This window comes from Mercenaria mercenaria, chromosome 4 (genome assembly GCF_021730395.1).
Source record: "Mercenaria mercenaria strain notata chromosome 4, MADL_Memer_1, whole genome shotgun sequence".
Taxonomy (NCBI): domain Eukaryota; kingdom Metazoa; phylum Mollusca; class Bivalvia; order Venerida; family Veneridae; genus Mercenaria; species Mercenaria mercenaria.
In genome coordinates, this window is record NC_069364.1 from 99,807,715 (window position 1) to 99,823,323 (window position 15,609).

At 34.3% G+C, this 15,609-nt stretch overlaps 1 protein-coding gene across 3 annotated transcripts in view; it reads right to left on the reverse strand.

The window, feature by feature from the left end:
* Window positions 1-5,115: 5,115 nt before the first annotated feature.
* The window catches only part of LOC123552539 (uncharacterized), a 28,827-nt gene continuing 18,333 nt past the window's right edge, over window positions 5,116-15,609 (reverse strand). For 2 of the 3 annotated variants that reach the window (XM_053542031.1, XM_045342262.2), the window contains 5 exons: window positions 15,023-15,328; window positions 13,309-13,533; window positions 12,998-13,073; window positions 11,784-12,038; window positions 5,116-5,744 (listed from right to left, as the gene is read on the reverse strand). In XM_053542031.1, the coding sequence (XP_053398006.1) occupies window positions 5,417-5,744; window positions 11,784-12,038; window positions 12,998-13,073; window positions 13,309-13,533; window positions 15,023-15,328 (1,190 nt within the window). In that variant the 3' untranslated portion in view covers window positions 5,116-5,416. Of the gene's footprint in view, window positions 5,745-7,979; window positions 8,114-11,783; window positions 12,039-12,997; window positions 13,074-13,308; window positions 13,534-15,022; window positions 15,329-15,609 lie in introns of all 3 variants that reach the window. The other variant, XR_008370783.1, reaches the window with a different exon arrangement.

Below are 15,609 nucleotides of genomic sequence, written 5' to 3' on the forward strand. Positions count from 1 at the left end.
GTGTGTTATCTAGGAACACATATTGTTTGGTTTTCCTTGGTTTCTGTATTTTCCTGCCTTCAATTTCCATCAGTTGTTTCTCTCTAGTCTCAAACATTCCGAAACCCTTTCTTCTACTGTTACTTCTATACCACCTTCAACAATTGCTTCATTGTCTTGGCCGTCTGTGGCTATAGCTGGTCATCAGTGATGTAGACTTTAGCTGGAACTTCCTTAGGTATTGAACTAAAGTTCAATGTATATATACTTGTGCGCTTAAAAGCAGACTGCATATTTTCAGTGGACAAGACATTTGAGTAAACACGATAGGCAATTTCAGAAACATTGTACAAGTGATAGTTGTAAGTGTCTGTCTTTTCAGTTTATGGATTTCAGCATTGTAGATACGCTAAATTGTACCATAAAAGGAAACATCCAAAGGTTGCAGAATGTGACTGGACAAAATGAATAATGCCTTTCTCACAGAGATCGACAGATATATGCGACTTATGTCATTCTAGGATAAGTAGAAATTTTTGCCATCGCGACCAGGAATATACCTTAAACAAGAGCACCGCCTTGCGGGTGCTGACGCTCATCTGATTTTTTTGTATAATACAAAAATTGTCCTACCCATGATTTTCTAAGTCCAAACGGGGCCATAATTCTTGCAAAAAGCAGGATGGAGTTATGTTTCTTGATATACAGAGTCAGCTTTTGATGTTTAACAACAGTTGCAAGTTTCAAAGCAAAAGCTTTGATAGTTTAGGAGTAAAGTTTACCTTAACATAAAAGTCCAAAAGGGGCAATAATCTTTCAAAAAGCAGGACAGAGTTATGTTTCTTAATGTACAGGGTCAGCTTATGATGGTGAACAACTGTTGCATGTTTCAAAGCAATAGCTTTGACAGTTTAGGAGAAAAGATGACCTAAACATAAAACTTAACCAAGAAATCTGATATTTTCTAAGTCCAAAAGGGGCCACAATTCTTGCAAAAAGCAGGATCGAGTTATGTTTTTGCTGTACCGGGTCAGCTATTGATGGTGACCAAGTGTTGCAAGTTTCAAAGCAATACCTTTGATAGGAGAAACTAGCTGATCTAAACATAAAACTTAACCAGGCAACGCCGACGCCGACGCCGATCAGGTGATGACAATAACTCATCTTTTCTTTTTGTTTTTTCAAACTATCAGATGAGCTAAAATTGTCTTGTTAGAAAACGTCTGAATATTGAATGTTTACCAACAAGTCTCACTACCTGACGTGACAATATGACGCACTATCATTAATATATGGCGATTTATACTCAGTGGAGATTCCATTTTCATCAACATTAAAAATGAGATAAGGTTTGTCGGAAAACTTGTGAGTTTCTAGAGTTTTTTAAACGTTCAAAGTATGACATAACATTGAATTCCATTTTAGCCCTGATATATTCTTATCCCATTGCTTTCAGAACCTTTAACTTAGGCCACCATTTAAAGGAACTCCTTATCCATTCAAAGTTTGAGGCTTGTTCTTATATATCATCCCAATTTGAAAGGCAAAGTCAAAAGCAATATCAACTGATTCTTGGCGGGTGTATCCATATCCATAGCTGACTATTCTGTTAAAATGGTTTACTAGTTTATTTTCCTCAGGCTTGGTAAATATGGGAGGTTTTCCAACAATGTCTGTATCTGAATTGCTCTTGCCTAAGGTTCTCTAAGGGTAGTAATTGGTACATTGTACACTTTTGTTACTCTTTTTATTTGCATTTTACTTTCCTTGCATTGCTGATGTGAAACTCTAAGGGATTTTGAAGAATATTGCTTGCAGTTTGGCCCTATCAGTCATGGGTTTGCCTAAAATGTGAAGAAAACATTTTTTTTAAATTAATGCTAAGTAGCCGAGGGACTACAACCGAATGTAAAAATAATTTGGTCTTAAAATTTTAACTAATATCATGTGAGTTTTATTTATAAAATTATAAACAAAGCAGACAAAGTGATATAATCAACAATCTATTATCTGTTTAAAAATCATAGTTTTTCGATAGTTACTGTTTGGGAATAGTGAAATAATGAATTTTTATATAATTGTGAATGTTTTAAATGATAATGACCTGTTTAAATCTCATTTTTCTGGAATATCGTCCAGACGATAATTTTTTACGTAGTAAATATTTTCCCATCTTGCGAGTCTCGATGACAAAAACAAAATTGGTGTCGAATCAGGATCAGTAGTACTAAACAGGTAATCAAACAGCACTCCCATGCTAGTCGCATAGTGGCGGGAAAAAAACGTAATCTTTTCCCAGCTAAAATTGCGTTTGTATGTTTTATGTAAGCCAGTTCCTGTTTTTTATTTCACTGTGAACCTATACTTGACATTTTGGTAGCATTTATAGAAAAGTAAACAAACCTTATTGCTCAAGTGTCCAATACACATGTTAGCTGTCAGTTTAGAAGATATTCCATAGTGTTGACCTGTAAGATAAGAAATCTCTCTTAGAAGATACATGTCCCCTATTTTTTCTTGGTGTTTTCTTTTGGTGGCTTATATGTCACTTAAGGACATAAGGCCAGTAATTCTTTTTTTTTAAATGGTCCTTGCTATGTGTTACAGCTCTCAGAAGATTGTAAATTTTATATAGAACATAGAACAATTTTATTTACTACTGTACAGCTATCAGAAACGGGGACGAATCGGGGACCCTCGACAATATTTGTTAATTTTGTGAAGTTTAACGTCACATAGACACAATTCAGGTCCTATTGCGACTTTTCCAGAATTTCATGGTGGAAGAAAACCCCAGATGTCCCCACCGATCATTGTTACAGGGAGGAACAGGTATACAGTTTGATGGGTTTTCCCCATAAAGATTTCTAAACCACTTGCGAGGTTCAATACCCAGTGCAGGGCAAGTCATTTGAAGTCAGCGATTGTAACCAATCGGTTATACATTTATTTTCTATTTCCCTATACACCCCTAACGTTATGTATGTCATATGTTTCTTCCACGCATCGCGTCTCAAGAAGAGCTATGAACAGTTTTAAATTTCATGAAATTCTACACATTCTACAGACATAAGATTAACTCATTGCTTCTTAATTTTAGACTGAACCTGTTTAAAATATTTATACATGTAGTATACATTCTAAGGCAAATTCAAATGCAGAAGTATATATTTAACCAGTTTTGCCTATAAATTTTGATAGACTGAGTTGATTTGCCTAATTTGTTGAGTACACATGTTTAAAAATCACTTATGCTAAAAAAATATGTTTACGTTTCTTGTAAGCAAAGTTTAATAATATGAAATAATTGTTTCTAAAATATTATATATGAAGTTGAATCATAAGAAGGATCTTGATTTATTGTAATGTGTCAAACTATAAATATATACTAAACACTTGGCTGTATCACTTAAATATATGCGTTATCTTATCCGGCCATACTGATTTAAGAGTGCAGTGCGTGATGACATATGAAATGTAATTGCTTATTTTAAATGTATAAACTTCCCTGAAATCTATGAATTTACAAGGAAAGAAACTGCAATTATGATAATATGTATATTCATCATCATCAAAAATGGTAACATGGTACCCAAAGCCTATTCATATCTATTTTCACTAATGGTAATATATGCATCCGCGACTATTTTCTTTCTTTCTTTCTGCACGACTTAAATGTTGGTATTCATAAACACACGTAAGTTATTTAGTCGCAGCTTTTGATCAGTACTGTCATACATCAACACTTAATTTGCTCTTTCTAATGATCCGCCATTACTTTTAGTTGCCATTGTCCCTTTATTCGCTATTGCTGGTTACTGTTTTGACTCGTTGACAAGCATGTTGAATAGTCATAGTGATGACCTGGTTCGATTAGTTATACGAGGCGCACAGAGCGTGATCCGATCTGAAAAATCCACGAGAGCCGAATACAAAATACCAGAACTTGCTACTGTTATAATGACCCTTTTATTTTATAACTCCACCTTTTTGTTGCTTTCACATCGAACGAAATCTCAATGATTATCGATATCAAAACAAAACTGAATGTAGAATTTATGTGCGCTATTCATATTAAATGAAAGTAGTCCGGCAACATACAATACAAAGGGTGCAATACGGATTTTTTCTGCCTGCTCATATTTACTTGTGAAATACAAGCCGTGTGTTGACAGAATTCATAATGTATGAAATAAAACCTTTTTGCATTAGTGCTACACCATAACCATCCCTGTCATCGATATTTCCTATGGTCACTGCATATCTTACTGGTAGAACCTGGTTACAAAATGAAGAGATGACAGACAAAGTCTAGAGATGACAAGAAAATGGTGTTCAAGAACTGCTTTTCATGGTATCCTCCATCTGTTCTTTCTGACGCCATTAAGGAGGAAAGCGTAGCGTCCAACTGTAAAACCGTTAAAGGTAAAGCAAACACTATGCCTCGAACAGTCGTGTCATAACTTGTCTAAATAGAACGTTTCATAACATAATGATATACAGTGGGAACATTGCCATGTCTCAAAATCGTACGCATTTTTATGATGACAACTCTACAATACAAGACTGTTATTAAAGATAATACAAACACATTTATTCAAATGAATGTTTTAAGCAAGATGTAAAGAGCATTTTTGAAAACTAACATTGATCAACATAGATAAAGTAAAAGCGAACACTGAAAGGTACATATGTTTACACACGTGTGGATTCAAATGGATGGAAGCTTTTAAACAAACGATAAAAGAAACATACACAAAACAAATATCAATAAACATTAGTAAAGTAAAAGCGGACATGCCCACACATATATTTTCTAATTTTTCAAAAAAGATACAGAAAGTAATACAACAAATATTAATAAACATGAGCAGAGTAAAGTCTATACTATATACTCTTAAATGATTCTTTTTAAAAATTAGAGGATATTGTTGAAGAAAATGTTATTATTATTATTACGTCTGATGTAGATATTGACTTTTCGCTAGAATATGTTAAATATCAGACAAAGATTAATTCTTTTCTCAGATGTGACACGCCGTTACTGCTATTTTGTAACATCCTTTTCCAGGATATATATGTGCATTTTTGTGACTCATCAAAACAGGTAGTAAAGTCATAAAACGAATATAAACATATGATGACATGAATTTATATTTTTTTGGAAATTACACTATGTTATTAACAGCAAATCGTTCTTATATCGATTTCATCATGTAACAGGATCAGAAAGGATAAAAACAATAAATCCAAGTAAGGGCGGCATTAATGGTAACCTCACGGCTGTAACTTGAATTATTAATCATAGGTATAAGAAAATCTTTTCGTAGTGGGTTAATGAGAGGTAATGTCATGTATAACACCCATCGTGTTCCCTTAATTAACAAAAAGCATGCGTTTTTGTTGAAATCAGATATAGACTATATCGTCATAAATATCATTTTGCATTTGCATAAACAGCAAAAGCTTGCTCATTTGTCTTGGTTTTCTGTTCACTTTTGTTGCCTGGTCTGTCCTTTTTACGTGGAACGTGTTTCCCCCGATAATCCCCATCTTGGTTAGTATCTAGTTGCTCATACATCTCTCCTGCTAAGTTATCATTTACATACATGTTTAATTTTTCATATGCATTCGATGGAATTTCAATATCACGATCATCACCATTGCTGTTGTTCCCTTGTCCTTTAACTTGTCCCTTCAGCCGTCCTTTAGAGGGTGTAGGACTTTTTTCGGTGTCTTCCAAATTAACTTGTTTTGTAACGTTCCTTTAAATACATAATGAAGATCTTAAGCTGATGAGTAGTAAATCTACGACTCAGTTACAGTGTCGTACGGTAAAAATGAGTTTTCATAAACACTGTGAGAAAGACGTTCCTTTTCAAACATAAAAGGGTTTATATTATTCAAAAGCGAAAGTACACAGAATGAAGACCTACAATTACTGACTAAACTGGCTCTCATACATACATACATACATACATACAGCGTGTTTCAGAATATGTGTTACAATTATAGGCTAATATAAAACGTACATGTCACGCATAACGCAGTCATGTTATATAGTATTCTAAAGGAGACAGAATGAAATTTTTCATTATGTAAAAAATAACGGAAAAACGTTGACGTCATAACGTCATAATTGGCGTCATTAAAACAAGTCATATTTTCAAGATGGCGTTGCCCATAGAAAAGTGCACAGAAGTAGTTAAGCTGTATTATGAGAGTTATTCACCTGTCACAGTCATTAGATCAATGCAAAAACAATATCCTGAGGATAAGAAACTTAGAAAGATGCAAGTGCGCAGATAAAAGATCTGAAAAGGTCAGTTATTGACTAACAACATAGTAACGGCGGCCGACCGAAAGCAGCCAGGTCTTCAGAGAGGACGTCATTTTGAGCACATGTTGTAAAACTAAACCTTCTCTTTGAAGGGACATGAAGGTGAGCATTTTCAGTAAACCTGCTGATGTTATGTATTAAATAAAACTTTATTATATCTCCTATCGCTTAGTGACTTTCATTTAAAAGTACATTCCATATTTTGAAAAAATTAAAACAGCGAAATGGTAACAGATAATATGAAATTAGGCGCTGCCTGTCTGACGGGAAAACCTAGTCGTACAGAACCTTATTTCTGCATTCATTTTTCTTTTTAATATTTTCAGTTTTGACAGTAAGCCTGGCGGTTTTGCTCTTCAGCCTTCTGTTATGAAAATTATGAACAAAGGCAAATGTTTTTAAATGTTTGGAATAAATGAACAAGATCAAATCATTTCTTTAAATGTGTCAAGACTAGACTGACAACGGAAAAATCGCTGGGTGCACAGAATCTAGTCCCAAAATGCACCAGAGGCCACTTGTCCAGTATATACAGTCGGCGCTATGGGCCCCAACGATCATGCCTTAGCTGTCTATTCGTTTCTCTAATACAATTTTCTGAATCCGGGAATGCAAAGTTTCTTTTCAGTTCATGTACACGTAACAAATAGTTTTAAAAATACACATTAATCCTGTGTTACGTCACATTCAACATCATGGTATCAGCGCATTTAGATTATGTGGGTGCAACATCAAGTCAGACGTGACAGTATTTATACTTATCTATCTTTGTATACGGCTGGACTCCCCTCACGGGTATAATAGCCGGGTTGCGCGTCACAACCAGATAAAAGTTGGTTTAAAAGCAGTGAAAGGAAGGCTTCAAAAATGAAGATAGTGAGAGAGAAGATAAAAGTGTGAAAGTGTTAAGTAAGATGAAATATTCACAAGTTAAAAGGGGTTAAAAACATCCGCTTTGTGAGTTCAGGGGCGGTAAGAGAGGACCGAGGGGTCAAGACATGGTTTGGACCCCTCAAGGTCAGGTTGGAGTACAGGTTGAGAAGGCAGGTGGTTCCACAACACAACAGTATAAGGGAAGAAGGAGTATTTGAAATAATTTGCTTCAGTATGGACTTGACGGAAGGAGAGTTCATGCATATGCCGCGACATTCTCACAGGCCTTTCTAAGTAAGATGGAACTGGTACTGCAACTAAACCATACATGATGTTATAAAACATGGTCAGTTGGGCTAGGTCACGTGTGTCCTGTAAACTCTACCAACCCAACCCGTTCCGCATGCTGGTGACACTGTCATAGGTAGAATAATTATTTTTAACCCATCTAACTGATCTTTTTTGAACTTTTTCTAATTTATCAATGTTGGTATCTGTGTGGGGGCTCCAGACTTTAGAGGCATACTCTAATTGCGGTCTTACCATGGTCTTATAGGCTGTTTCCTTAATATGTTGGTTTGTAGTCTGAATATTTCTACGTAAAAATCCTAATGTTTTGTTTGCATTGGATGTTATTTGCTCTATGTGTTGATTCCATGAAAGGTCTTCAGATATATTGACTCCAAGATATTTTGCACTGGGTACTGATTCTAATGTTTGGCCATGTAAGGTGTAATTGAATTGAATTTTGTATTTGGTACTTTTAGATATATGAATGACAACACACTTGCTTGGATTGAACTCCATCTCCCAGGCATCCTCCCACAACACAAGTTTATCTAGATCCTGTTGGAGAATGGAACAGTCTTGCTTGTTGTTGATCACAAGGTAAACGGCAGTGTCATCAGCAAAAAGACGGACCTGTGAAGAGAGAGATTCAGGAAGATCATTAATACAAAGAAGAAAGAGAAGAGGACCAAATACTGAACCTTGGGGGACCCCTGATGTAACCGGGACTTGTTTTGATGATTCTCCACCCAAGACGACCTATGAGAAAAGAATGAATCCAGTTGATGGTGACGGTGTTAACACCATGTTCCTGAAGTTTAAAGAGACGTTTTAGGTGAGAAACTTTATCGAATGCTTTACTAAAGTCAAGGAGAATCAAGTCTTAATAGCAAACTTAGAAAAATTCTTTTAAAACTTATCTTTGTAAAGAGAAAATGGACATCACAATTAATAAAAACCAGTGTGAATTTAGTTGCTATCTAAAAGGCAGAGTTCTCTTGATAAACCAACAGTGCCCCATAAAAATAAAAGAAGTTGTGTTATCATTAATGGCAATACCTGGTATTACAGATTCTTTTTATGAAGTTTGATGTTCTATTAAGTTACTAAAACAATGTCAATTGTTTGCATTAATGATAATCCATAATTCCTGAATGTAATATCAGTTTGTTATGATTCTTAGACTACAATAAAATTAAAACTCAATTTTGGCATTTTTTTTATTCTATTAAAGAATATAAGATTCTTTCACTGGTTGTAGGTGCAGATGGAAATATCCGGCTAGGCGAGGGAAACTGTCTATTTCCGGTTTTGTTTTTTCAGTTGCAGCGTAATGTTATGATTGATTTTTTTGGATAAAATAACGTTTTTTGAATCGAGAAATTTACTATCAGGAACAAAAAGGAACTGTCAAGGTATTGGATTTTTATTCCGTATTATGAAATAAAATATAAATTACTACATAAATCTTCTACAAAAATGTAGTTCGTTTTACGTCATTTACAGCACGAGAGTCATCCCGGGGTGAAAGATGGAATTTTCCAGCACTGATAAAAATACCGGAAATCCCCGTCTGGTATGCAAGAAAAAGAAATACGTCTTCTACAGCACAAGATGAGGAGAATTAATTATAACTAAAATATTTCTGTTATACGGTTAATCCAGGAAGGTCTAATAATACGTATCAGTTGTTCCAGGGTTAATCATATTAGTTATGATCATGGAAACCAGTTAAATAGAAATTTGTCTCTTTTCGGCTGGATATTAGAAAATAGTGATATAAATTTTTAATGTAGATATCTAATGTTCTTCCAATAAATAAACTTTTGAACTTATATAAACCTGTTATCCTAAACACAGACTATTGCGATTCTTTTAAATGTCATTTATATTGTCAAATGCATCATTTAGGACAAATTTTATCCCACTAATTAGCTATGGTAAACCTATTTTGTGGGAGAAAGACAAATAACCATTGACATGATAAATTCTTATTTCAGATTCATTCTAAGAAGATCTTGGCCAGAATTTTATCAAGAACACAAACTCTGTTGGTCAAAATCCAATTTAGTTTACCAAACTCATAAAAGTCTAGGGCTGTGAAAGGGAGATAAGCAACACATGCTCTTCCATGCCTTTGAATTTGAATCTCAAGTTGTGTTCAAAATTTACATTAGTAAATGATACACATTAATGATTTCTGCTCTAAAATTTGTGACAAATATACTAGGCTTATAGCAAAAAAAAGAAAAGAAAAAAAGGCATACATGTGGATTCGAACTCTGGACCTCGCGCATGCTAACCACTGGACCACGAAGGACTATGACATATAACCTCATAAAATTGTGTATATAAATAAATTTTGTTACGCCAGTGTGTCTGGATTTGTTTTACATTGGCATTTTTTTTTGTAATTACTGGCTTTTCTACATTAAAAATTAACTAGCGATGATTATGTTTTTCCAACACTACTATAATGCACATTTTTATTCAATATTGGAAACTATAAGCGGGACGCTTGAATCATCAAAAAAAAAACGTTACAAAGAGAACCGAATAAGACCGATTCCATCAAATACCGCGAATTTTCAACTCGTTAGAATACGACAGAATAAGAATAATTTGTCTGCTGATGATTGTTCGTAAGAAACTTTATTTTGTCGAATGTCGTCCTGAAAATTATTCACCGCGGCGCAGCAGTTCCGGGAATTCTGGGATAGACAGGACAACCGGTGAAGGTATAGAACATATTCCCAAGTTGAACGGTATATAGGTTTACTTTGACATATATACACGAACACATTATCTATAGACGGAAAAACCTTCGGTTTTCCCGTATTACCACATGTTTGACGTCGCGGGAGTGTAATAAAGCCATTAAATAAAAACGATAATACACTATAGTGCAATAAAGCTTTGACGTCGACGTCATTTATAGTATAGGAGACGTTGGTCAAATTGACTTGTTTATATAGTAAAAGAAAGTAGAATTTTTGATGTTTCGACAGGAAAGGCTAACATGTGATAAAAAGAATATCACATTTTTGCCACTGACCGTTCCAAGGCGGTGCCCCACTGTGTTCCTTTGTTTGTTCGTTTTGTCCTTGTATGTTGACTTTGTGTGCGCGCGTGTGTGTATGCTTGTTGTTCGTCTTGTCCTTATGTGTTGGCTTTGAGTGTGTGTGTGTGTTGTTCGTTTTGTCCTGATGTGTAAGCTTTTGAGTGTGTGTGTGTGTGTGTGTGGTGCACGCGTTTGCGTGCTGGGGGTTCGTTTTGAGGAGGCTGCGCTTTTGGTGCGTGGCATTCCCTGTTTGATATTTTTCTTTGTTTTTTTTCCACATTGATTTTAGTAAACTCGTTGTCGAATAAAATTGATAAAATGCTCGACAGAGCCTCGTATTTTATTTTATCCTGTCACTTGCAGTATTTTCGACCCGATATCAGGGTGCCGTATATCTTTCTTGATATACCGTCAGTTGATCATGTGACCAGTGATATACGGTCAGTTGATCATGTGACCTTATGATCGATATTGTTGTCATAAGAAATTTTGCAACGAAACCATCATCATTGTGTTGGAAATGTCCGAACTAAGAAAATGAGTGGTCAAATAATGAGTTTTTATTCAAAAACGAAGAAGTTATTGCGATTTTGCCGGTAATCACGTCATTATATAAGTGACGTCATTACGATATGACGTCATTAAAGCGGTTGTCGCACACTTATTTTTGTAAAATAAATTGCCAAATATCGGAAAATGAAGTAATGACAAGATAAATAGAATAATAGGTTAGTGCCGTAGATGGAGAAAGTTTATCTGGCTCGGCTCTGGACGTTATCAGGTTCGCCTTCGGCTCACCCGATTACCTCCTCCACCTCGCCAGATAAACTTTCTCATCTACGGCACTAACCTATTATTCTCTATATTGTATTCAACTCGTTTAATAAATTCAATATGAAAAGACACTCCAGGGATATAAACTAAGTGTTTTTATTTAGGGGCCCTGACTGTCAAAAATAAATGTTTAACATTAGATATATGGGCATTTTCTCCAACAATTTAGGGGCCCAGCCCAAAATCTAGGGACCATGGGCTACTGGGCCCCTGCTAATTTATATCCCTGCACTCATGTAATATCCTCTATTTATGAAACACCCTGTACATACATACGTACCTGTTTTAAATATATGATGTGTTGTTTTAAGAGTACCACATTTATTATATTATCAGAAGTATTATTTACTTACATAACAGATATTTCCTCAATCAGTTTAGGTCAACATTTTCCGTAAATGTACTTACCTGTTCTGATTTCGAGAGTCAGTAACTACGTCAGACATTTCTTGATATTCTCCTGTTTTATCTGCATTAAGCTGCTCATACATCTCTCCAGCCAGCTTGTCATTTGCATACATATTTAACCTTTCGTATGCATTGACAGAAATATTGATGTTACTCTCTTCACTCTCGGGATTGTTCTGTTGACCTTGACTTTGCTCTGATACCGGCATACATGGTTCCTGTTCATGTCTTTTAGTATCTTTAACAAACCGGCGTCTGAAACGACATCGGGAAAGAAAACAAAGATCATCCGATGTATATTTAGCGTCTTTCTATTGTCTTTATAGTATTAATGTATTGTAACATGTAGATATAAATTAAAAGTTTTGTTAATGTAACTTCTGTTACATTCCAAAATCTACACACAAATAGGGGTAGCTGTACTTATTAAGGCTTACTGTATGTCTAAATCTTCATAGTTATAGATCAAAGACAGAAAGACATTTCAAATATAGAACACTAAATCCATGAAAAGTAATATTTACATTCGCTTTACATTTTGTGTGGGAAGAAAATGAAATTTTGTTTTCGTATAAACAACATTAATGTAATAATTTCAAGGACGGCCCTTCGCTCGAGATTGCGCGCGCAATCTGACGTCATTCACAAAATAGCATGTACATAATGGCGTCGATGGAAAAAATCTTTCAAACTTTGATGCCAAAATTTCAAAAACGAGCATTGATTTATAGCTTCGTCTTATTTTTCTGTCGCTAAAGATCAAAACAGACTGACTATATGACTTTTCACTGGATATAACGATATTTCAAGTTAAAACCAGGAACTATTTTTTATCGGAAGGCGAATTACAATTGCTCGTAGGCGGGTCTTATTTTTATTTAACTGTTGAAAAGATCGATATCTTGACATTTATTTTGATTTTCTAATGCTGATACAAAGAAGCAAACCGCTTATCAGCAAGCTACCGTTAGAATGTCAATATATGAAATGAATTCTATTTTTATGCGTTTATACGGGTTTAACCAAGTTAGGACTTCTTTCAAAGAATCGCTGGCGCGACTTATTGATTTACAATACGTTCTAATACCCGGTATATACCCGTAAAAACGCACAAAAATTGTATTTTTTAAATTCTTAAATGAACTGCAAATTCATCACGTTCCGCTTTTAAAAGAAATAACAACACCGTGTACAATAGTAGAAAAGATACTTTCCTTCTTACATAGACGAGAAGTAGCACCGCAGCTGCTAGAATCAGTAAAACTCCAACCACTACTGGAACCACAATTACTGAAAACAAAAATGAAATTTACTAAAGTTAGAATAATACACAATATAGATCTATTGTCTAGTCAAGATATACATTCGGGAATAAATTATTATTAAAATCTATATTTGGTCTTATAATGTCAGAACTGTTCATTCCCTACACCAATGTTTTCAAACAAATTTTAAATAAATTATTTTATACATAATTGTAATTCTGAAATATTTCTTCTCGTTACAGTTTTAATTTTAGGGATACCTGTAGTTTTCGTGGATGAATCGGGTCCATTTGACCTACTTTGTGCAAGAGTTGTTTTGCTGCCTTTTCTTGAGGCTTCTGCTGTTGTACCTGTTGTTGTTACTGGTGTTGTTATGTTGCCTTTTGAGATTTCTGTTGTTATTGCTCTTGAAGTGTCTGTCGCTGTTGTGTCAGTGACAAGTATTGTAGACTTCATACAGGTTATATTAAAGAAGGAGCTGTCGTCTGCATAAAAAGGAAAAATATTCGTATTTGATTATGATACTAGATGACGTAATTTAGTGACTATCGCCAACAATAAAAAGTATAAATTATCTATTACAACGGCGCTTGTATACAAGATACCCAACAACTTCATGATATTGCATACAGAGGATTATATCTGAAGTGAGTCAAGCATTTTAAAGAGCAAGGAAAGCCTAAAAATGAGTTAATTTTGTATGAAAGCCATCCTCGAGCCTTTCATAACGCTGAAAAATATTTTAAAATCGGATCACTATTGAAAAAGATATGACCGTTTGACATTTAAGAAAATGGCTGATCAAGGAGGCAGCCATTTTAGTGTGTTTATGACGTTTACACATTGCTGAATTCTTAATTTAGCAAATGACCTTTTAAATAGACTAATTTCATGTTTCTTGGGTGTAAGATGTAAAACATGGTAATCCCTTTCATTATTATAGCTTGAAAAAGTAGAGAAATTATTTTACAGAAATAAGTAAATACTGTTCAAATATGTATCAAGAAATTTAAGAAATCCGCCATTTTGTTTTTTGTGTGTAAATGCTGATAACGTTCTCATTTTTAACCCGATTTTGAAAATTCTTTCACTTCTTTAAATGAAATAAGAAGTCCAAGCAGACGAAATTAACATAAGAACAACATTGCCTTTCTTTTTAATGGAGGACGTTATATAAAGTGAACAAAAATTTAAAAAGGTTCTCACCGACTGTTGTATAAGTTTGTGTTTTAATATGTTTTGTAATGGAACCTTTTCATACTGGAATAGGTCTGTGAAATGAGCGCATAGTTTCCTATACTCTGCCATGTTTCTTTTTTTCAGGTCAATTATTTTCAACAGTTAACGAAGAACTAGTATATAGTAATGAAAATAGATTAATTCTGAATTCTAAAAGCGCGTTTATAAAAAGAAATTAAGTTTATTTAAAAGCAAAGAAGTTGACTGTTTAGTTTGAATTCTAACAAAAAACAAACAAGAGAAAAAACATACTTTTAGAAACACCTTTCAAAAGAAGAACGGTAGAAAGGGTAGCCAATGACTTCTGTGGTTGCTTTAAGAATATTGCATTTGATGATATTACAAGTCAAGTCAATACTTGTATCTGGAGTCACAGTTTACTTTTCGTAAATACAAGTGAACAGATACATACATATACCTTAATGATAAAGAACAGGAGAATAATGATAAATATTCATATAGGAGAAGTGGCAGAACATAATTATGATTTATATTTTCTATTCATTATTTTGGTCCGAGGTGCAAGTGATCAAAATAAAAACAAATTTAAAAATAGAAAAAAATGAAATTAAAAAGTTAAGACTATCGATAATATAATGTTGGATTTCAATTTTGAAAAAAACAAAAAAGGCAGAACCGAAAATAGAAGTTGAAAACAAAAGCATTGAAAATATGAAGTCAGTTGTCATGAGTGCAGATCTGTATATATATTGTTTATGTAGTAAAACTACATACCTGTATCAACAATTACACAGGTTCCTCCATTTCTATGACCTTCAGCAGTGGAAAAGTAAATCGGAGTTTCACCAATAAGATATGTACTTTTTCTACTGGCAGTTTCCTTTATCACAATATTGTTTATTTCAAACTCCATGCCCTTCGGGTAATTTTGTCCATATACAGTAAATGTGTATCCAACTTTATACTTAAAAGGGGATATAATACATTTACACGAGGTGGGCTGAAATGCCGACACACTAACTGTATCAAGGAAGACAGTGCTCTTCTTTGCCAAGACATGGTCCGTACAAATTTTTACAACTGAAAGGTAAAGTGGCAAATGGTAAACATGTAAAACAAATTTAAAATGACATTCTTTTCTTCACCATTTTCTCTTTATGACTTCCTGTGTTAAGAAATCGGAGTTTCACTAATAAGAGATGTAAATCCTTTTCTGGCAGTTTCATTTATCACAATATCGTTTATTCTAAACTGTATGCTCTTTGGGTAATTTCGTGTAAATGCAAAAAATCCGTATTCAGCTTCATAGGTAAAATGGGATAAAACACATTTACAGGAGGTGTGTTGAAACGTTGGCACAT